Source organism: Tachypleus tridentatus, chromosome 8, assembly GCF_004210375.1.
Source record: "Tachypleus tridentatus isolate NWPU-2018 chromosome 8, ASM421037v1, whole genome shotgun sequence".
NCBI classification, from domain to species: domain Eukaryota; kingdom Metazoa; phylum Arthropoda; class Merostomata; order Xiphosura; family Limulidae; genus Tachypleus; species Tachypleus tridentatus.
The window spans coordinates 7,513,403-7,536,043 of record NC_134832.1 but is presented as its reverse complement, the minus strand read 5'-3'; the positions used below and the strand labels follow the sequence as shown (position 1 = coordinate 7,536,043).

The following is a 22,641-nucleotide window of genomic DNA, read 5'->3' as shown; positions in this document are numbered from 1 at the left end:
AGGCATGGTGAGTAGCAGTAACACAAGTAGATGATAGATTTGTATTTGGTATTAAAAATAACTTGTTGGTAAGATTGTTGGTGTCAATATTGTTTTCAAATATTATAAAAAAATTATCACAACTTCATGAGTGTAAAGGTAAGGAAACAATTTACTTTCCAAGTTATATAACTGAATGAATGTTTATTTTACACAGTATTAATAACAAAAGCAATACCCACCTTTGGATCAGTTTGTGTGGTACATATAAGATATAAAATTAGTTTTCACTTGTTAGTCAGTTTTGGTCAGTCTTTAACAAGCACATTTCTTCTGATGTTTAGTTGTGCATTATTGTTGTTCTAGATCTGTTCCTAATAGAAGTGTTATATCAGTTGTGAAATGTAAATTTGTATACAAGATTTCCTTTGTAGTTTTATGGTTCATTTCTAATGTTTGCAAATCTACTGTATGAAGTGTTTATATTTATAGTTTCAATGTGTACTTTATTATAATTTCAGTAGTTTTTTATTGTAATAAAGGAGCTTGTATGTAAATTAATTATGCTTTCTACTGAGTTAATTGCATTTGGTGTGAATACTACCATGTTTGAATTCAATTTTTAGATTATTTTGATGTGTTTCATGTCACTGAAGCTGATTGCTCATTCTGAATTATAATGCTTTTTTAATCATTTCTAGGTAGTTCAAAATTAAGACAACTATTTTTAAAAGACAAGAAACATTTTTTTTATTTTAGAACTAAATTTTATTTAATAATCATTATAACTGTACTTAAACTTGATTATCAAAATTTAGCTTTATGAAAAATTGCAAGATTACCATAGTGTAACTTACTTATGTAATAAGATTTTCTCATTTAAAGGTAAATTTTTATTGTGCTATAAATATTGCAGTTTTAGTTTTGTTTGTGGAAAAATTTTCTGAATGCATCAGTATTTCTTTTCATCCATCACAAATTTGCAATATTGTTGGTAATTTGGCTAAGATTACTCTGTAGAAGTTTGTAGCAAGTTTAAATTCTGTCTTAATATATAAAAGTGCAGTAATAAAATCAAGTTGACTGAAATATCCACAAATAAATTTTAAGCATACTTAACTTTCAGTTGCCGTAATACTTCTCTAAAATCATAATTATCTAATTCAATGGTTCTTAGTGACTGATCCACAGTGACATTTCAGCTGGTCTGCAAGACAGTTAAAAAAAAGTGTTTTAAAATATTTCTACTAAAGCATGTTTTACGATGTAATATAAAAGTGTTTTAAAAAGTTACTATTATATCAAGAGGTCTGTGAATTTTGGGATCAGAATTAGTTGGTATTCAATTTGAAAAAGTTCAGGAGCACTGATATAATTCATATTAAACTGTGATTATCAGATAAAAACAATACTAACTGGAGATTCAGAATATCAGTGAGACTACTGAAAAATTCCATATTAAGGGCATAAAATTGTTACCAATTTTGGATCTTATTTTGGATCTTAAGTTAACATTGATATTTCTTTACTCATGAAGCAAACATTTATAAACAAAGGGGGCAGCATGACCTAACAGTTAGTGCCTTGGACTTGTTGAGATTTGGGAAAAGCCTGGGACGTTTTGTTGATTCTAAGAGAAAAGTATGATATCTTAATTACTTTGACCTACCTAGCTGTTTAATAGTTATCAACAGGTAACTAGAGATTAAGTTTTGAAAGATTGGCATTCCATCCTGGGGGAAAGTTTCACTATTCTCATCTGCTTTTGTCTCAGAAAACCAGTTAAGTATCTGCCTTAGTGTAACTACTATGTAAATACTTAGTAATTAATTGTATTGATCAAGTATCATATTAAATTAAGATTCAAAAGTTTTACTTAGTATCAAATCTAATTAGACAACTCAGCTTTCTACTAGATCTGGAATAGAATAGTTGGGATTTGAAAATGCAAATAAAAAAAGTTATGCTATGTGCTCACAATAAAGAAAAAAAAAAAGAATTGAGAATAGAAATGAATTTTCATTTTTAAGCATTTAGAGCCAAGAGAATCTTAGACATCATCAGTGGAATGCATTTAATGCATGCAGATTTTTCACCTTGCACAGTGTTTAAAATTTTACACTTCAGACCTCATTGGTATCACTGTGGTATAGATTATATATTCTTAAGTATGATTAAAATTTTTGTAGAAGGATATATACTGTATTTTTATTTCACAAAATACTTTCAATATAAGGTAGAGTTAAAGGTTTAATTAACTGTGTTTGTTGTTTCTGTTAACTCTTAGTCATAAAGAAATAATTTATTATTCAATATATAAATTTTGATAGTACCTGTTTTGTGTTAATCATGTTTTGTTAAGGACTGTGCTATTCAATAAAATTACATGTGTTTAAAACCTCATGCTAATAGGCTCATCGAGAAGAGGCTGCTGAAAGGAAACGTGACAATGTTGTAAAGAGTCCGTCAGAGTTTTCATGCCGGTCTTATGAGCTTTTTGTTGGCCAAGATAAACCAACTGAGGAGAGAGATATAAAAGAGAGAACAAGTATCAAAAGTGAAAACAGTGATTATATGTATGAATTAAAACCTCGAATGAGTAGCAAGATCAGAAAGGTACATCATTCTCTTACCCAGTCTATTTTATTAAAGGGATTGAAATTTTAGAGGCAAAACTTATTTACTTAAAATTTTTTTTCTTAGGTGCAAATAGCAGTTCTGAAAAGTAGTAAATAATCAATGTTGTCTACAGAATGATTACTAAGTAAAATGAAATATTTTTTTCTTGAAAAACTATCATATTAAGAATGTAGCATCATATTTTACTTGTATTTATTTTGGTAAAATCTGTCATAGCATAGTTTGATTTTAATAGTTAATGTAAAGACATTTAATACATCATAGCTAAAATAGAGAATAAGAAAATAATAATTAAAAACAAATTTTATACTTAGAACTATAAAAAATAAACATTTAGTTTTTGAGGTTCTATTCATGAAATATCCATGCTTATATTTTCAATGTAAGGTTATGAATATTTTATTTCCTGTAGAAGACCTGTGTCAAATTCTTGTATATGGAACACACTTGTTTGTCTGCAATTAGGCAAATTATAATGAATATTTATCACTAGTATTTTTGTTTTGGCTTTCTGATATTTAATAACTTCTTCAAGAAATATACATTTGTAGTTCATAACTGATTTTATTAATTTATCTTTAGATTTTGGGGAAAAGAAACTTTTAAATTGATGTGAGTGGTAGCTTTGAGGTTTGTGTAATTGCTGATTTTTATTACATAAATATTTGCATTTCATCTGGAAGAAAACAAAACATACTACTAAATAACTTTTGTAATTTTGCATAGTGTTTTGCATAGTACATTTTTAAAAAGTCATCAAGTGTCTCTAATATCCTCATTACAAGGTGATGAAGGACAAACTTTAAGAATTACCTTTAGTTCCTTTTTCTCATACACTAGTGTATATAAGAACGACCAAAATATGTTTAAAAAATTGGAAAATAACAAAAATAAACAGAAAAGCTATAACATTTCTTTATTAATGTATTGTAGAAACAACAGAACTATCTTCTCAAAATACAAGAATTCAGTGAAACAAATACCATGTGTGCACATTAGCAATGTTTTAAATAAAAATTAAATTGAATCACAGAATTTTACAAAATGAGCATGTCTATTCTCGCATATTTAGCAGAATGATGAATAATGCTACTATATGGTTTGAAGATGAAACACATTTGGTCCTTACTTTCCAAATAATAAGGAATATAAACATTACAGGTTAAGTTCAGAAGCAATTCTTTTTGGATATGCTAAGAATGGACCATACATATATACAATATGTGCCCATTCTATGAGAATATCTTTGTTTGGTTTATATATATATAATCCTTTACTCATCACTAATAACCTAAAATTATTCTAGGTTACTTTAAGTTATTAGTGGTGAGTAAGGAAATATTCATCTAAACCAAATAAATTTCATACATTTAACCATGATATGAGGCCTATTTTTTTATTTGCTTTGCTCTTCCAAACATCACAGATGAGCTGTGAATTTGCAAAATGTGTTTTTTGCAACTGGAATAATAAATCAAAGAATAGATTAGGCTCATACTTCATCTTCCTGGTTTATCACTTAATCTGTTTAGAAGAAGCTGAAAAAACAAACAGTTCACATTTTGGTGAAGAAAAGAAATTGCAAGTACATGTATTATTTTTGTGCACTTTGCTCACTGTTGTTGTTAAGTAATTTGGTTTAAAAGAACACCAGAATTTAATAGTAAATGGAACTTGTGTTATTTGGTTTTAAGTGTTTGAAAAATAATCCTGTGAATTGTTGTATAGCAAAAATCAATTGTTGCACTGTTTGGTGACATTGAAGGTATTTTGAGTAATTTTGCATTGTTGTGTGCTTTTTATAAAACTGAAATTGCATTAAAAACTGAAAGTTTTTTCATGTCATTCTGTTTTTGCTTATAATTATTATTCAAGTAATCTGTTCTTTTACAATTTTTCTGATTCTATGTTATGCCACTTCTCTCTCTTGAGTAGACTTTGAATGAAATGGCCCAATAATTCTTAATACATTTCAAAAGCATTTTATGATTATGAAGATTGTGCTAACATTAAAGATTTTAAAATAATTTACAAAATAACTTAATTGATGATATAAAAATTATATGAATGATATGAAAAATCAATGCAAGAATATTTTATAAGCTACAATATTTAAAAGAACTTGATGTTTAATATCTTCAACCTAGAAGTCCTTTCACTTTCCAGGCTAGCCTTAGTCTTCCTGGCTCACCTTTTAATCTGCGTAGAGGGAGTCGAGGAAGTCAGTTCAGTTGGCGTAATGGTGGTCGTCGTTATGGAGACAGAAAGCCTTTGGTTCTTCAGTCTTATGTGGATGCACAAGAGCATCTTCCTTATGCAGATGATAGCAATGCTGTAACACCAATGTCTGAAGAGAATGGTGCCATAATTGTCCCCATGTTTACCAACCTGAATTCACGACCTTCAAGTCATACTTCTCACTCCTCTCGATTGACCTACACTTCCCATGGTGACATGTTTAACAAAAATATCACAAAGGAGAGCCAACTGAGATCTCGCTCAAAGAATCTTCAGGGACACATTCATGAGGTTATTTTGTCCTTTTGATAAAACTTGTAATTTCTTTAACTGCCTGCCCTATTTCCTTCAGAATTCATTTTAAAACAAGTGAAATATACCTGTTTGATGGAAGTGCACAGGTTAAATCAATTATTAGAATATATATATATGTAAGTTTAGTTTATGCATGATATCGTGCAAAGTGGTTTAAAATATTTTCAAAAAACCTTCCAGTTTCAAAGATCAGTCATGTATGTCTGTAAATTAATAACATATATTGTTCAGTTCTTAAAAATAACACTGCAGATTTCAATGAATGGCCCAGTACAAAAAATAAAATAGAGCAATCTGCTTTTCTGCTATTTAAAAGTTTTGTTTAATATTTTTGCATGCTAAGAAATGTTTCACTGCTTTGCCACTGTTACCTATTCAGATATTGAGGACAGTTGCTAAGGTTTCAAAAAATATCCCATGATAATCTTGATATTTTTGAAATAGATTTACTATTATGTATCTCTTTTTAATGAATTTTTTCATTTATACTAGTATTTTATTATTCTTAATTTTTGTTTATATCATGGATAACTTCCAGTCATTTTGCATTTTTTTTGTCTATTTCTGATGTCTTTTTTCTTATAAACTGTATTTTTGATGCATGTTTTTCAGAACTGAATGTGAACTATATATTAGTAGTTTATGATGTAATTGCAGTGTTATAACTAGATTAGCATAATTGTTGTTGAATTAAAAATAATTATGAACAATATCATTAATTTTCAAATAATTTATTTTATTAGCTATTGCATGGTTTATGCTTTTTTGCTGGAACTTGTTCTAAATATATGGAATAGTTCATACTTTTTTGTATAACTTATGATATCTTTTTGTAAAGTCTTTAAGGACGTTTATAATAACCAAAATAAATATTGCATAATATTTTTAAAATTTCAAGATTTGTGAACAGTTAATGTACTCCACTCTAACCATTAATAATGATTGATTCTTCTGATAATATATATTCTTTGTTATCTTTATTTCTCTTGAAAACATGCAAATATACAAATATGTAAAATTTAAAAATATGTGTAGTTTGAACAAACATGACAAAATATTAAGAGGATAAGCCACAGTAAACTTATTACAACAAAGATAATAATAGTAGTTGTGTTTTACTTTATGCAACATTCTTGTGATGGGCCACCCTTTATGCAAATATTAAAAGGCCTAATGTACATATTAAAAGAAGAAACTCGGAAGAAATTTGTGTAAATTGTCAATCTATCATCTCTACAGAACATAATTATCATACATTCAACATATGAAACAGTTAATGAGATTTAATGTCAACAAAGTATTACAATTTAAATATTACAGAATACAATAAAATTTTACACCTCTGTATTGTCTACTCACACTGTATTTTCTAATGTATGAACTGTACAATTAGCATGAATTATTCGACAAAATTTTGCATAAAAAGTATCTTGCTGTAATTTTGAGTATGAAATATTCTATGTAAGAATTGTAGTTTAGCATGTAAACTGATGGTTTTTTGTTTTGAATATAATAAAAGTTATACATCCATTACACTGCACAACAATTTTTTTGAAAAAATTTGAAAAACTGAAAAGTTTTTGATTGTGACAAGTACCTGGTGGGTATGCACAAATATAGTTTTGGTTTTGCTTCATCATGTAGGAACTCTGATAAATAGATAGTTAATTGTACTGGCAATAATGTATTTAATTGCATTTATGTTTCTAATACACTATTAAGTTTAACATAATTAAAAGCGTTTTACCTCTGATTTTCATTTGTATTCAATGTCCAGTGCATCATGTTGCAGTGTCCAACAGTAGTCAGCAAGCATTGATGGATTCCAGTTGTCCTGATATCGTTTTTTCATTGTAGCAATGTCCTGGTGAAACCTTTTACCATGTTCATCACTGACAGCACTGAGATTTGCAGGGAAGAAGTCCAAGTGTGAGTGGAGAAGATGAATCTTGAGTGGCATGTTGCACTTCATTATTTTGTATGCTTTGAGAAGTTTGTCTACCAGCTGAATGTAATGTGGAGCTCTATGAATACCAAGAAAATTGTCAACGTCTTTTGAAGGCTTTCCAAGCAATCTTTTCTGGCCCAACTGACAGATCTATGAACTGCTTGTCACTCATAACATGCCCTCTTTGATCTTGGCATCAGTTATTCTTGGGAACATCTGTCTTAAATAATGAAAACCTTTGCCTTGTTTGTTCATTGCTTTCACAAAATTCTTCATAAGTCCCAATTTTATGTGAAGAGGTGGCAAAAAAAATTTTTGCTGGGTTGACAAGCGGTTCATGCGCCACATTTTTCTGTCCTGGAACTAACTTTTTACGAAGTGGGCAGCTCTGTCTAAAATAATGTGACTCTTTGGCACAACTGTCCCATTCACAGATGAAATAACGGTACTTTGTATAGCCGAGCTGCAGTTCCAGTAAAAGACCAATGACTTTCAGATCTCCATAGATATTCCAGTTGTACTTACTGTACTGGATATGCTTCAGCAACATTTCCATGTTCTCATAGGTTTCTTTCATGTGTATTGCATAGCCAACAGGTATTGAAGGGTGAACGTTGTCATTGTGTAACAGAACAGCTTTGAGGCTTAACATTGATGAATCAATAAAGAGACGCCACTCTTGTGGGTAATGCCACAACCCAAAGCAGAGAACAATCCTTTGATGTCAACACAGAAACAGAGACTGTCAACTTGTGGAAAGAATTTAGTTATATCATCTTGGTGGCTTCAAAAAACAGAAATTTTTGTACCTGGTGACAACAAACACCATTCCTGCAGTCTTGAACCCAGCAATTTGGCTTTTGCTTTTGACAGAATTAAACGATCTGGTCAGAGATTTTGGTCTGACTATGTTATGAGATGTGGATCGCCTGAGGAGCATGGTTTAAAATTCAGATCAATGTCACTGCCAGTTCCCTGCATTGCAGTTTCTTCATCTAGTTCGTCTAAGGTTCATTCTTCTGGTGGTTTCGGAATTGGAAGACTCGTCATGTGGCACGGGTCTCATTGCCGAAGGCAGATTATGGTATTCAATTGACTTGTTTTTAGCAGAGAAGCCAGATACATTAGTCAAAAAGAAGTAACAGCCCATCACATGGTCTTTCTGTTCTTGCCATATCATCGGAACAGCAAACAGCATTGTCTTTTAAGTGCCTCTGAGCCAAGCTCTCAGACAGACAGCACATGTCACACAACAAATGTGAGGCACCCATTCCTGGTCTTGATCACCAATTTTACTGCCGAAGTACAGATGATATGCTTTTTTCACAAGAGCAGTCATTGAGCATTTCTGATGAACAAGCGTATACTCACCACAAATATAGCAGAATGTATTGTGGCTGTTATAACATTGACGAGACATTTTGACCAACACCAATCATCCTGTAAAATGTCTGTAACTTGTTTGTTACAGTGCTACTGAGGCAATGCTATATTCTGAAACAATATGTACACACTATAAGATCTATATTAATCCAATGAGCAGCATTTGTGTATGCAAGCCACTTTTGTAGCCTGCTGAGACAGTGTCAAGTTGGCTCTGGCATGCCTGGGCTGTATACTTCCACAGAACAGCTTCCTATCTAGCCTAATTTCATGCCTGGACATGCCCAGACTGCACAAAACAATGTTCATAGGTCTCTTACAGAAGCGAACGTTTTTGGACACAAATATAAGAAAAAACATGACAAAACTGAAGATTTTGATGAAACAGTACGTGATGGGCAAATTTGGATGTAATTTTCATGATCAGCAGCCAAAAATCTTCTTGTTTCAAATACCCATTATTTCTGTTAGAAAATAATTTGTTTTTAACTGTATAGATCCTTATATATATGCATATTGTTAGACAATGTATTTTTGTCTTTTTTATAATTTGCAATTTCATTATTTGTTTTATTTTTCATTGGTATTTGTATATTATAAATACTTATTTTATTGACGTACTTAGATCAGTCAATTTTATTAAGTTATGAAAGAGCTTATATCTAGTAGCAAATCTATTGGTAATATTAATTTTGAAATTACTTCATTAGCTAAAGTAATGATAGCCATAAAAATAGTTATATTTCACTATTATATGCTTATACTGAAACCATTAGAGTGCATGTAGGTAGTAGGTATACTTTATGTTAAAACACATATGTATTGGCCTACATAAATAATTTACACCTTTTAGAATAGTATGTACATGTATTTATCATGTTCAAATATCAGCATTATTTTCTTTAAATGTAAAGTTCTATTTAATAATTTACATACTTGTCTTCTGCCTTTTTCACTTACTACTGTTTGCTCTTATACCTTTTTTCCCCCAAAAATATAGTTACCTTGACTTACATTTGTTGCTTGATTTCCAGGGTTTTTTCGTTTGCCTATCTGAGCACTGGTTCAATTTTTTTCTGAAGCTGAAACTCCTGGCAGGTGTTTTAATTGAAATTAATTGTTTATAAATAGTTAATCATAGGGGGGTACTTAAAGGTTGAACAGCTTTCCTCCCTCCCTACTCAAGGATTGGAAAATGATATGATAATGGTTGTAGAAATACAAGCTAAAGTGAATATGATGTATAGTATACATACAATTGAACATTAAACACTCATAAATGGATATTTTTGCCATGTGGTCCTCCAGCACAGAGGAGATCCATACATCCTGTGCTAAGAATTTATTGGGGTAAATGGAAGTACTTGGAAAAAACTCACTTTCACTGCTAAGGTACCAATCCATTACCAATTCCTGGTTAATGCAAAGATGTACAGAGGCAGAGTGATGGGTGAAGCTTTGTTATTTAGTGAAACACAGAATCACTTAGTCTGTAGATATTACTTAGGGAGTTATTCCATGCTGAAGTGGCCTGATTGTGGTCAAATCTTTTGGGTCACTGATGGATGTATGAAAAATAAGCAAGAATTGTAACTATGGCTTGTGTGTTTGGTTGTGTAGCAGAATGGATGAATCGGTGGAGGTGTCTTTGTATGAGGGTTTAGTTGAGTTTGACGAGGGTGTTACAGGTGGGACTAGTTTTTATGATGTATAGTTTGTTGAAGTAGATGATTTGTTAAGATTTGTTAATGGTGGTGACTGGTCAGACTTTGTTAGCTGATGACAGCAGTGTTTGATTTGCTTTTTTTATTCTTCATGTGGATATCTGTGTTAACTTGTCCTGAACAGTGATTGGTACTGTCTGGGTCTATTTTTACTCTGAAGTTTTTTTTGTTTTTTTTTTTAAAGAAATGGCTTGGATTTCTTGGTTGGTGTTAGGTGTTGGTTGAGAGAACAGTGAGGTTTGCAGGGGATGAAATCTGGGTACAGTTGGAGCTGTGCTCACTTTCTTCAATCTTTAATACTTCACTCAATTATCCTTAGTGATAATTAACTTGTGATCCTTTACACACACATCAGTGCACTCTCTATCTTGATACCATATATAAGCACTTCAATCACATAATGTTATCACCTTCTCAAGAAAGTGTTCAGGAATAGGTTTCACTATACTGTGTCTATTAGAGATATTTAGTGCAACTTTCACATCACTTAGTTTTTTTCTGAAATTAAATAAACAAATAAAAATGATTTAGACAAGCAATTTGTGGCATGAATTGCTAGGTTACTGTTTTTTGTTTGAAGCCCTCCCTACACGTCTGTTATTTGATTTGTAGTGAGATGGAGACATATACTAATTTCAGGGTGTTTTGATGCTGCTTTTGCTAATGATTCTGGACATTTTGAAGAGAATTTGACTCACTTTTTCCAGTGCCTTTTTTTACTAGTTTAGTTTCTCATAGGGCAAATTTGGATCAACAACATTCACCTTCTTTTGGCATTTCTTACTAAGATTGTAGATGTCCAAGTTTGACACTGCTGATACTTATCTCCATGTTACCACAATTGAATTGTCTTACCACTATTTACATTTTGTGCACAGTGGACAGATACTGCAGTTCCAGGTTCTACTTTTGGACTAACATTGGCACCGTATATGTTCAGTTCAACAGAGTGGCTTTTTTTCATCACCTCCATTCTTTAGGCCTGTGTGTACATTTTTATATGGTTATATGGTTACTCTTGGCACTGTTTCATTAGTTTATAGAACGTCACATCCAGATTCTCCTTTCAGAAGCCACCAAAACAGGCTTTATTATTAGACCATAGAAACCTGTTCTTATTATATCTGGGTGTTTATTTCAACACATGTCTAAGTTTGGCTCAGCCAATTCCCATCTGGTTCTATGTCATGAAACAAGCTGCCAAGACTCTTACACATGTTTTTCATCTGCATGGATATCATTTCAGTGATCCCTGTTCAACCGATGGATCATGAATGTAGATTTATTAGGTCACCACATCTCCTTATTCAGGATCAACATCTTATATCTAGGGCAGAAATTCGGTTAGAACAATAATGTCATAGGTGTTTCTCTATTGTTACCTTATCCCAAGATTCATCTTTTCACAAGCACCTTGCTTCAGAGATGGAGTGTATATATCAGTGGTTTGTTTGTTTATTGCTTAGTACAAAGCCACACAACAGTTTCTAGCAGTGTGAGTCCACAGACATATTGCTATGCTAATTGGGGACATATATCAGTGGTCTGGAATTCCAGAGTCAATGGATGAAAGATGAATCTTTCTTCCACATCAGTATATTAGAGCTTCTTTTTGACAAAGCACAATTTCTAAGGGTCCAGTATTGTTGATAGTTAAAATTGTCATGATTTATTCCAACAGTTTTATGGAGGTATCTTACATTTCTTGACAAAGGGGGCACTTGATCATAAGATCTTTGTTTTAGAACATTGAATCTTCTTTATTGGGCTTACTCAAATCATATCAACCCTCTATCCTGCCACATGTTGGGGGTGGGAAGAATTTAACAGCAAATCATATTTCTTGATTCAGCCAAATTCTTCTGATCAAATGCAACGTTGTGAGAATTTCCAGAGGATTTTCCAGTTTGAGACACTGATGATTGATGCATTCGTCACTCATTGGAACTCAGAGCTATAAATATTTTAGTCCCTGTTACTTAATTCTTGGTCATTGGCAGTAGATGCATACCGTCAGACTAAACAGGATTTTATTTCTATACCTTTTCTTCAGTTCATTTGTCACCCAGTGTTTTGGCTGTTGTTTCAGTCCATCCTTTGTCATGTGCTGCTGATAGCACTGGATTGGCCAACTAAACTATGGTTTCCTCTCCTTTGTAATCTTCAAGAGTATCTTCCTCTGCTTCTTCACTTTTGGTCATCTCTGAGACAATCAAGATCAGACATTATCATGCAGACATTACAATGCTCAAGCTTTGTGCATGGAAGTTAAGCAGTCCTTTGCATAGCATTGGAATTTAACTTCTAAAGTTGCCGTGTATTTGTCTCAGGCCCTCCATAGACCCACCAGGGACCTTTATCAAAGAAAATGGCACACAGGTAAATTGAATGCACTTCATCTAAATATACTAACTATACACATTTTTTACATGACTTTTTGACAAGGGTTTAGCATAATCTACGAATACCATATATAAGGCAGAGATTTATTAGCTACATTTAGATACCCAAAAGAGTTGTAAGTCTGAGTCCTTAGTGCTATCAGGCCTTTTCAAGTTATTTTAATTACTTCATCCCAGAAAGCTTTTACAATTACCTAACTAAGATATTTATGTCATATTACATTTTCTATCTTGATATTTGAATCATATATCACCTTTCATGTAAAGTTTATTTTTGATTGCTACTGGCTTATGGGTGTTAACAATCTGAGTTATTTACACTTCATGTGGATAGGATCTTTATCATTGTTTTTATGTTGTTCTTTGTCCAGATGGGTATTTGCTACTAAGGGCACTGGCAGCCACAAAAGTGGATAAATCCTTTTCCCTTATCCATTTCACAGCAATTTCTCACCTCTAAGAAGTGGTAAGTGTCTTGCAGTAACTCCTTTAGAAGGAATAGCAACTGATTATTCATACATTGGGATTCTTCAGCTGCCCGTCGTTTACTTCCAGGTTGTCTTGACAAGTTGAATTCAATAAGAGATGCATGCTGCTTATTCTCAGCTCTCTTTTCAGGAGAGTGATCTTCTCATGTCATGTCTCATCACATTTGTCATATCTGTATGTTCATAGTTGCTCAGTTGAATTGCCCATTGATGGACATTGTGTGGGTTGGTGTGCAGACTTCTCTCAATACTTTTATCTTGCATTATTTACATGGCCTGGCAATGTCTTCCTCTTTGGGTGTTCAACTACTCCTATGGTTATCTTTACCACCTTGGCTTGATAAGATGAGGTGTATACTTTATGCTCCTTTTGTCTCTCTCATTTAAATGGCCCCTTACCTCTTATTTTACAGAATCCTACTTTATGGTAAATGTTGCCCAAGCAGTTGTGTTTTTATCAAATCAGTTGTGCATTAGCAACTGCTAATTCACTGTACTTTAAAACAGGATGCAACAGTTTCTATATAATTGAGGTGTTCCATAAGATTACCTAGGTACTGATTGGGTGTTATTACTGACCTAAGCTGGATCAAAACTCATGGATTATCATGAATAAAGTATAGGGGGATCATACCCATATTTGCTGATCTGTGAATTGAATAACTCACAGTTGTATTGATTTTAAAAGTTTAGGAAACTCGGTTCACCTGTTGCACTCTTTCCAGAGTAGTGTTCATCAGGGCTCCCCTGTGCATATCCCTTCCCCTAGATTCTACTAGAGAATATAGGGAATCCTTACCACACCTGGTTTCCAGTCAGTGGGATGTTGGACAGAGTTTTTTTTCCTATAGAATGTGAGAGTGTATTCTTTAATTGTTGGAGAAGAGAGTAGAGTTAGGGGCCCTCTTACCCAGATCCTTGAATTTTTTCCCAGATGTTGGTAAGAGCCTGCTCATGGTATGAGTTCATATTTGATGCTGTGCTATTTGGTTGCAGCTGGGAATGGCCTTCATTTTAAGCATTATTGGTTCAATACTCCAGTCATGGAAGATAACCCATTACCTCCTTATAATTATAAACTCTTGGTGGTCCCATACTAATTCCAGAAGTGGAATTTACCTTATCCATTAGATTGGGGAATAAGTGTTCATAATTCCAGACCAAACGTGTTCTCTTTCCTCAGGTGGAGTAAGGCATACACAATCCCATCAATTTGAACCTTGAGTGTTGTCTTTCAGACTTCTTCATGTTGGGGAGAAGGTTTTCCAATACCATGTAGCTTACTTTGTTGTCATGATTCTGGTGGGTGAGAACACATCACTCTGTTACTACAGGTTGTGATCCACTTGTAAATATTTATAAATATCTTTTGTTTTCTAATTGTTTTCACCATCAACATGTGTTTGTGGAATCATGACTCTTTAATTCCAACCCTGAGTAGTGAAACCTTGGCCATATGGCTGAGGACTGGTGAATAATGATGGTAAATTATGTACAATTCCACCTGTGGTATATGAATTAGATTCTTGGTTAAGAACATACTTGTTGTGGATGTAGTGTGATTACTGAACTAGAGTGACAATCTATTAACACATCTATGTTTCATGCAGAAACTTTCTGTATGGCTTATGTCATCACTGGCTCATCCATCTTCTCAATTTGAGATTCTAGCTATAAGTGGGAAAGGAAGTAATATGTTTTGGAAGTTAACATGTTCATAAATTGAAAATGTATTTCTGTTAATACTCACCTCTTCTCATGCTCTCGTATTCTTCCTTCCCACTAAGAGCCAGTGTTAAAGACTGGATTGAGTCAGTCTCTAAAAAAGTGATAACTTTATCTGAATGAGATGCTTATATACAGTACCAATATAGAGGGTGCATTGAATCAGGCTGAGAGGATCACATGTTAAGTATCACCAAGGGAAATTGAATGGGGATATAAAAGAGTAGAGCAAGCAATAAAAAAATCAGACCAGTACTTATATGGGGAAAGAAAGAAACCATAGCAGTTCAGAAATACCTATAAGTATGGGAGAAAATAAACATTATTAGAAATACATCTTTGATTTAAGAAAATGTTAACATTCTTAAAAATTTGTTAAAGGTAGGTTTATTTGAGACAAAAGAAATCGTTTAACAAACAGTGGAATTAAAAATGACAAACTTAATACTGCATGATAGGTTCATGGAGACATTTCATTTATATATATGTGAAAATTCAAGTTTTGTGACATATTAGCATTGTACTTGTACCAATATTTATTTTCTGAAATTATCAGAAAGTCAGATGAAGTGTTAATTTTGCTGAAAGTACTGTTGTAAACTGTTATGCAGGATCATTCAGTTGAAGGTGAAGATATCTTAGCAAAACAGAAACACCGAGATGATGTTGCAGCACACAGACAGACAATGGTGGATATGAAAGGTGATAAAGTCAATTTTCAAAATGTTTTAGACTTTGTTTGTTAAAAAAAAAAATTGAAACCTGTGTTTTGAAGATTGAATATCTTATACATTCTGGTAATAGATTTGATCATTTTATGTGTAGTTCTTTTCTTTTTACATCTAAATGATATTTTTAAGTCTGTCTGGAAGGTCCTGTTTTGTCCTAGCCCTGCTAATAAATGTGATTTTTTTTTTTAGTTCTTGTATGGAAATAATAAATTAAAGACATTTAAAGCTTAGTGTAGGACTGTAGATGGCTCAAGACAAAATATATCCATAAATTCTACAAATAATGTTGAAGTAAAGTTTTCAGTAACAATTCATATCTTTATGTATTTTCCATATCTCTTCCTGATTTACAGATGTGATGGTTTTAAATGACATCATCGAGCAGGCTGCAGGAAGACAGAGCAAGTTAAGTGATCTAGGTAATAAATCTATCCATATGACTAATGAATATTTAGAACACAAATTGAAATCTGAAAAATATTGAATCTGATGTGGCTTTAAAGCAAAAGTGTTATACATTTGAACATTAAGTGTTTCAAAGCAATCCTAATACTTTTATTTAATATATATTTTCAGTTTTGTTTTGAATCATGTTTTTGAGCTCTAATAAAACTATTGACAGAACCCTTAAGAAACATATTTATATTAAAATTTAAAACATAAAAAAATTATCATTTTACAGTAGGTAACGACATACACAATTAAAGGTATAGAACTTATTTCTACTTATTATGTATACATTAATTATAATTAACCAGTTTTTAATCAAGAAGGCACTTAAATATTAATTTCATAACACACACAAATTTAAAGCAATTAAAATTTTTTGTTCCATTTTAATGGCACCAAAAGTGTTTCTTTTGCTCACAAATATGTAATATTAGGAGTGATGCTTGAGAGGTGGATTCTCATATAATGTGCAGCATTTAGTATGTTCATGTATTTTGTTTTTGTTGCAGTGTAGCATAAAAATCTAGTTTCACACAAGTATGTTGAACTGAAGGGAAGGAGCTTGTATACTGTATGTTTTGCCACATTTGAGTACTTGTGAAACAGGTTACTGCAAAAATTTATTAACAGAAATTAGTTTTAGTTTGGGGTTAGAAGTCAGCTTAGTCAAGCTTTGATAATCTTGCACTGTTTCACTGACTGGCTTGTGGTTGTTAGTGCAAAGGGATTATGCCGTTATTCATTGTAGTCATTTGATGGGGAGAAATATTTTAACAAAGTGAAGTGTAAGTCATATAGGTGATGTGTAATGTGATTTAAAATATTTTTATTGGGGACAGAATTAATTTTGTGGAGAAAATAATTCAAAGTCAGGAAGCAATTAAAGATCATCTTTTTTGTGCATGAAGTCCAAAATGCAAGTTTCTGTTGCATTGATGAAAATTTATTTTTTGCGGTAAAAATGGTAACATTCTTTCCTTGCAGTTACAGATTCACTCCATTTAATTTTTTATTATTTTTTTAAGATATCTGCATGGCTCTCAAATTTCATAATCTGTGAGGTACTTAATAAAGTTGAAACTAGTGATTCACACAAAATACTACTTCATGATGAAATTCAAAAAGTTAGCAGGTACCAAAGTGCTATTGGATTTTATTTTGCACTATGACCTAAGATAAATTTTAATTTTAATGCACATAAATCAATAAAATAATGAGCTCTTGCTGAACTTAATTATCTTATGGCTTATTTCTCATTAGACTTGATTTGGGTGGCAGTTGTTTTATTTTGGAAAGATTATTTTCTGACTTTTTGGGAGCAAAGTACTGCAGTGGTTTACCTTCAGCTGCAGTCATTATATCAGAAGTACTTGTTTTTTATATTAAAGTTTTTTTTTTAGCCACCAATCCATGGTTAAGTAGTAAAATACTTAATCTTTGTAAGCTTGTAATGTTATGAAGTATTCACAAACTCAAGACTAGCTTGTTGTTTCCTTGAAACACTGCATTATCACTATTTCATTGACATTTGATAATTACATTTTTATTTTTAAAATTATTAATTAAACACTAAGAACTAAAAGTGTAAAAACAATTATTAGTTATGTATTTCCTGTCTTAGTCAGGGTTTTGTTGCATCATTATTTAGAGATTTTTTTTTAGATCTTAATTGAGTGCTTAGCAGAATAATATATAATTAAATAGTGTCTCATCTACACTTTAGGGACATATTTTTTTTCTGAATTAAGTAAGTAATCTTCCTTATGGCAATGATTATAATAAATCATAGTATAAAATAGCATCTAAGATTAATAACTATATTGATGTACAATACAAGTTTTAAAGTTAATTGGAGAATTAAGCTAGGACAGTGTTTCAATATTGTGTTCTGTTTGTTTCATTTACAACTATATACATCAGTTTTAAGAACATGTTTGACCAACTAAAAGTATTGGTCTTAGTGTGTTTTTATTGTCATTTTATAAAATACATTGCACACTGCACATTTTGCATAGGTGTTTGATGAAGGCAGCTTTACTATGCTTTTTCTGTAATTAACGTTGAAAGTGATTAATTCAGACTTAATTAACATTAGAGCATAGGAAAAACTGGAGTATCATAATTATAGTAGTTGTGATTTGTAAGTGATTATTAATAAGATATTTTTTTTTGTTCTGCAGAACGAGAGGATGAAGAAGAAGGTATTAAGTTCAAAGATCGATGCTTAGCCCAGTGCTTAAAATGTATTGACATTTTCTGTGTTTGGGATTGTTGTTGGTGCTGGATTAAATTCCAAAAATTTAACTCCATTATTGTGTTTGATCCTTTCATGGAGCTTTTCATAACATTATGCATTGTTGTCAATACTCTCTTTATGGCTATGGATCATCATGATATGGAAGAATCCTTTGAAAATTTTTTAAAGAATGGAAATTATGTAAGTACCATTAGTTTGAAGTCAACTCTTTAATTGCTTTTGTACTATAGAGGATACAAAACATCTTTACCTTTATTGCATTCATCAATTCACTTGTGATTGACTGACGGTATATATAGTAATGTAAATATATGGGTGTGTTGGGCTAAGGATTCCTCTACATTAGGTGTCTGTGACTTGTTAATGATTAATTTAATGATAAACAAACAACACACACTCCAAGTGTTTTTAAAATAATATATAGATGTATGTGTGTGTATAAAAAAAAGGTTAAAATGTATGTAAAAAATTTCTTTACATCGTGGAGATCATTGTTGTATGTTAAACACTATACAGTACTTTTCTTATCAAAAATCCTCTTAGATCAATTCTATTGCTTCAAAATTCAGTTGATAAGCTTAACTATTTTCTCTATTTTTATCATAATATAGTATCCATGTAACTTTCACTGTTCCATGGGTTACCATATTTGTAATGGTCTGATTTTTCCTACTTTTAATAATTGTCTGTTCTTCATACGTCTAATAGTCATTTGCCTTTTTGTAAAAGACCACTCATTCTTTGTAAAAGGCACGTTCAATCAGTTTATCGTATTTCTGTTGTAATTGCAAATATTGTTTGTTTGTTTTGGACTTCTAAATTACTGATGATGGAATTTTGATGATTCCAAAATGTTTAATAAATGCTTTCTATTATTACATTTGTATTATACTTTATTATTAAGTTACATTTTCTGAAAAATGAGGTGCTTACTTGAATGCATTGTTTGCACATGTTTAATGTGACCAATATATAGGTCATTAAAAACAAATGTTAGAACTTCTATTTTCACAGAATCTGAAACCATTAGAAGCTTTTCAAATGATTAGTCTTACATGATAATGAAAGCAATGTTAACTTGAGATACACATAAGGAACCTACACTTAAGAAATGCAATATTCATCTAAAGTAATTTGAAATTAAGTACTATGGATTTTTAATTTAAGGTAATTTAAAATATTTGCTTTGTTTTATAAATAACAATGAACATTAGTAAGTATATGAGAGAAGACAGCACAACTATAAAACATTGAATATTAAAATATATGTAATTACTTACTACATGTATTTTTAGTGGTGCATGTTAAGTGAATGGTTGGTATAAGGTAAGTAGGACTGTTTCTGTATGCATTGTCTATCATATAAAAAATCAAAATACTTTTTTAAACGTTATTTCACTTGATATGGAACAAGTACGTATATTATTGCTGTTTTTCTCCATCTTTTACCACAAGTTTTCTGTACTATTGTTTAATACCAAAAGATATATAATAAAATACTTGTTTTAAAACAAATATATTGGTGTAAATATCAGCAGAAAATCCATAAATCCTAGATTTAACTTGATGTTTAGGTAGATTAGAAACTTAGTTTTGTATCTCCCATTCATTGTGCTTAAAGTTAATTTGCAAATATAGTTCCATAAAAATAACATAAAAGGGACCATCTGGTCATTCAAAAGTGTCCTTGAATGCCTTCCTTTGAGAAATATAAAAAATTAAACCATTCTTTATTTTCAAGAAATCAATAATTCCCTTCTTAAACTTGTGTAAAGTGCTGACTTGCATTGCTGCACTCTGTAAGTCAGTCATTCTCTAAGCAAAATAACCTGTCTTTTTCAAACCTTTTTAACTTGTGCTCTTTCATCTTGCAGACATCAGAATACATCATGGAAAACTCAGAGGCATTTATTTATTCCCTGGATAATATTGTAAACTTATCTTTAATATGGTTATCTTTTATTCTTCTTTTTCAAGGAAAAGTAAAATGAGATCCTAACTTAATTTCTATAAGATAATGTTTTAATCCCTGTAATCATCTTACTTGTAGCTTTCCTTTTAAACTTTTCAAATAAGTCAATATCTTTTCTTAGATATGGAGACCAAAACTGTGCTCATTATTCAAAGTTAGTCCAAACTAGTGATAGTGTAGAGAAATAATTACTCCTTTTAACTTGTTATTAATATTTTTGTAAATACACACTAATCTTCCTTTTAGCTTTTCTGCTAGAACAGGAAACTGTCTTGATAATTTAAATGATTTATTTATCTCTATGCAAGATTCTTTACTTCTATATTACATGTGTGAATCAAATTACGATAACTCAGGTGCATTGTCTTGTACTTATAATAAATTAAATGTCCTTTGCCAAGTACATGTTCAATTTATAGATCTATTTAAATCATTCTGTGACATCTTAATATCCTCAATACAGCTAAAAGTACCCAAGGGATTAATGTTATCAGCATATTTTATCAATTTACTAATTATGCCCATTTCACTATCCTTAATGAAAAGAAGAAAAAGCAAAGGTTCGAGTACTGAACTATGAGGCACTCCACTTGTCCAAAGTACAAGTCCAAGTAAACTGGACTTCTTTAATAATTATTTGTTTTTATTACCAAACTATCCTACAGTCCAATCAGCTTATTTTTTCCCAACCCCTAGCAATAAGATTTTTTTTAGTTAAGCCTCTGTGTGACATTTAATCAAAAGATATTTTAAAATTTAAGAGAGCCAAGTCTTCATCCTTTCTATCATATAGATTTAACAGATTATTGAGATATGATTTTCCTTTAGTGAAACTTTGGTAGCTTTCTTTTATTATATCATATTTCACTAAATCATTTTGCAGAGCTGATTATATCAGAATTATTAGAATTTTTTCAGAATAAAAATAGAGGTAACATTAACATCTTTCTGTTCCTCAGGCATTTGGTCACTGTATTTGCTTACTAAAAATAAAAGAAAGAGGCTCATAGTGAATAACTTGTATGGTGCTGTATCTGTTTTCAGTCACTCACTTTTTCTGCTTACCACCAAGTAGCTAGTATCCACATGATTCTTGTCAACTCTGATATTTCACTTAGAATGTTTTGGGTTACAAGTACTATTAATATTTTCTTTTGTGAAAATAGAATACAAGAAAGCATTTACAATGTTGACCATGCCATAGTCTTCAACAAAAATCTTGCCATCAGAACTGGATGAAATTTCTATTTGAACATTTTTCTTCACTTTAATATACTTAATTGTAGTCTTTGTTGTTATATTAAACATTATCAGTCAGCTAGTTGTTATAAGCTCTTTTGGGTTTTACTAGTTTGTTTTTCTTAAATGAATCCTAATCTTTTCTGTAGTTCTGTAAATCTTTTAATCTGTTTGTCATTTTAAACTTCTCATATATGTGGCATTTATTCATTGTTTTTGGCTTTGTCTTGAGTAATTTATTTAGGTTTGATCTTTCATATTACCCTTTTTCTCTTTGTAGAAACATATCTGTGCTGAATTGAAAATAATTTATTAAAACAGGGAATCTAAGATCCATCTCGCATCACTTTTTAACTCACTATCAGTAAGATTTAACCTTGTCTTAGCTTTATGCAAATTAGATACTAAAATTTCATTTATTTGTATTTCTAAATGTAGCAAAACATCAAATGTAGCTTATATATTGATCCCCTTTTACCTCATATCCTCATTAGTGGTTAACAATAAATCTGAAATGACATCCTCTTTTGGTTGTTTCCTTGACAATCTGGTACGTAAAACTATTATAAAACACTTCAAGAAATTTCTTTGCCTCACTGTTTGACTTCAATCCTAATCAGTGTGTCTAAATTAAAGTGTCCCATAATATCACAGCAAGAAAGATCTGCACTTTTAAAAAATGAGTAATTCATATATTTCAAGGTTGTTTGAAAGTTAGCACAATTTTTTTACATTAATTTATAATTTTTTTGTAATAACTATATTTAATTATTTTTTTCTTATATTCACATTTCAGTATATCAGGTTCACTAAAGAATCTACAATAATGTTTCACTCTCATAATCTTGTTTGAGTTTCATGGATCATATGTTTTGATTTTTTTTCACTTTTTATTTTTCAACATTACTAAGAAAAATGTTGCAAAATTGGTATTTCTTTGTTAAAACATTCAATTCTTTATGTTTTACTATAGATTTTTTTATTAAAAGTACCAGAAATGAAGTGTTTTTAATAGTTTGCTTAAAAATGTAGAAGAAATAAATGACAGTGTTTATTTTGTTTATTTATCTTCATATCTTAAATAATTTTGCACTTTTTTTTTTTACTATGACTACTGCATGGAGGACAGTGAAAAGTAGATTTATTGGAT

At 31.1% G+C, this 22,641-nt stretch overlaps 1 protein-coding gene across 12 annotated transcripts in view; it reads left to right on the top strand.

Moving 5' to 3' along the window:
• Positions 1-22,641, top strand: part of LOC143258477 (sodium channel protein para-like) — a 207,065-nt gene that overhangs the window by 86,199 nt on the left and 98,225 nt on the right. For all 12 annotated transcript variants that reach the window (XM_076517512.1, XM_076517510.1, XM_076517514.1 and 9 more), the window contains 5 exons: positions 2,392-2,595; positions 4,786-5,148; positions 15,454-15,544; positions 15,927-15,992; positions 18,204-18,460. In XM_076517512.1, coding sequence (XP_076373627.1) covers positions 2,392-2,595; positions 4,786-5,148; positions 15,454-15,544; positions 15,927-15,992; positions 18,204-18,460 — 981 coding nt within the window. The remainder of the gene's footprint in view (positions 1-2,391; positions 2,596-4,785; positions 5,149-15,453; positions 15,545-15,926; positions 15,993-18,203; positions 18,461-22,641) is intronic.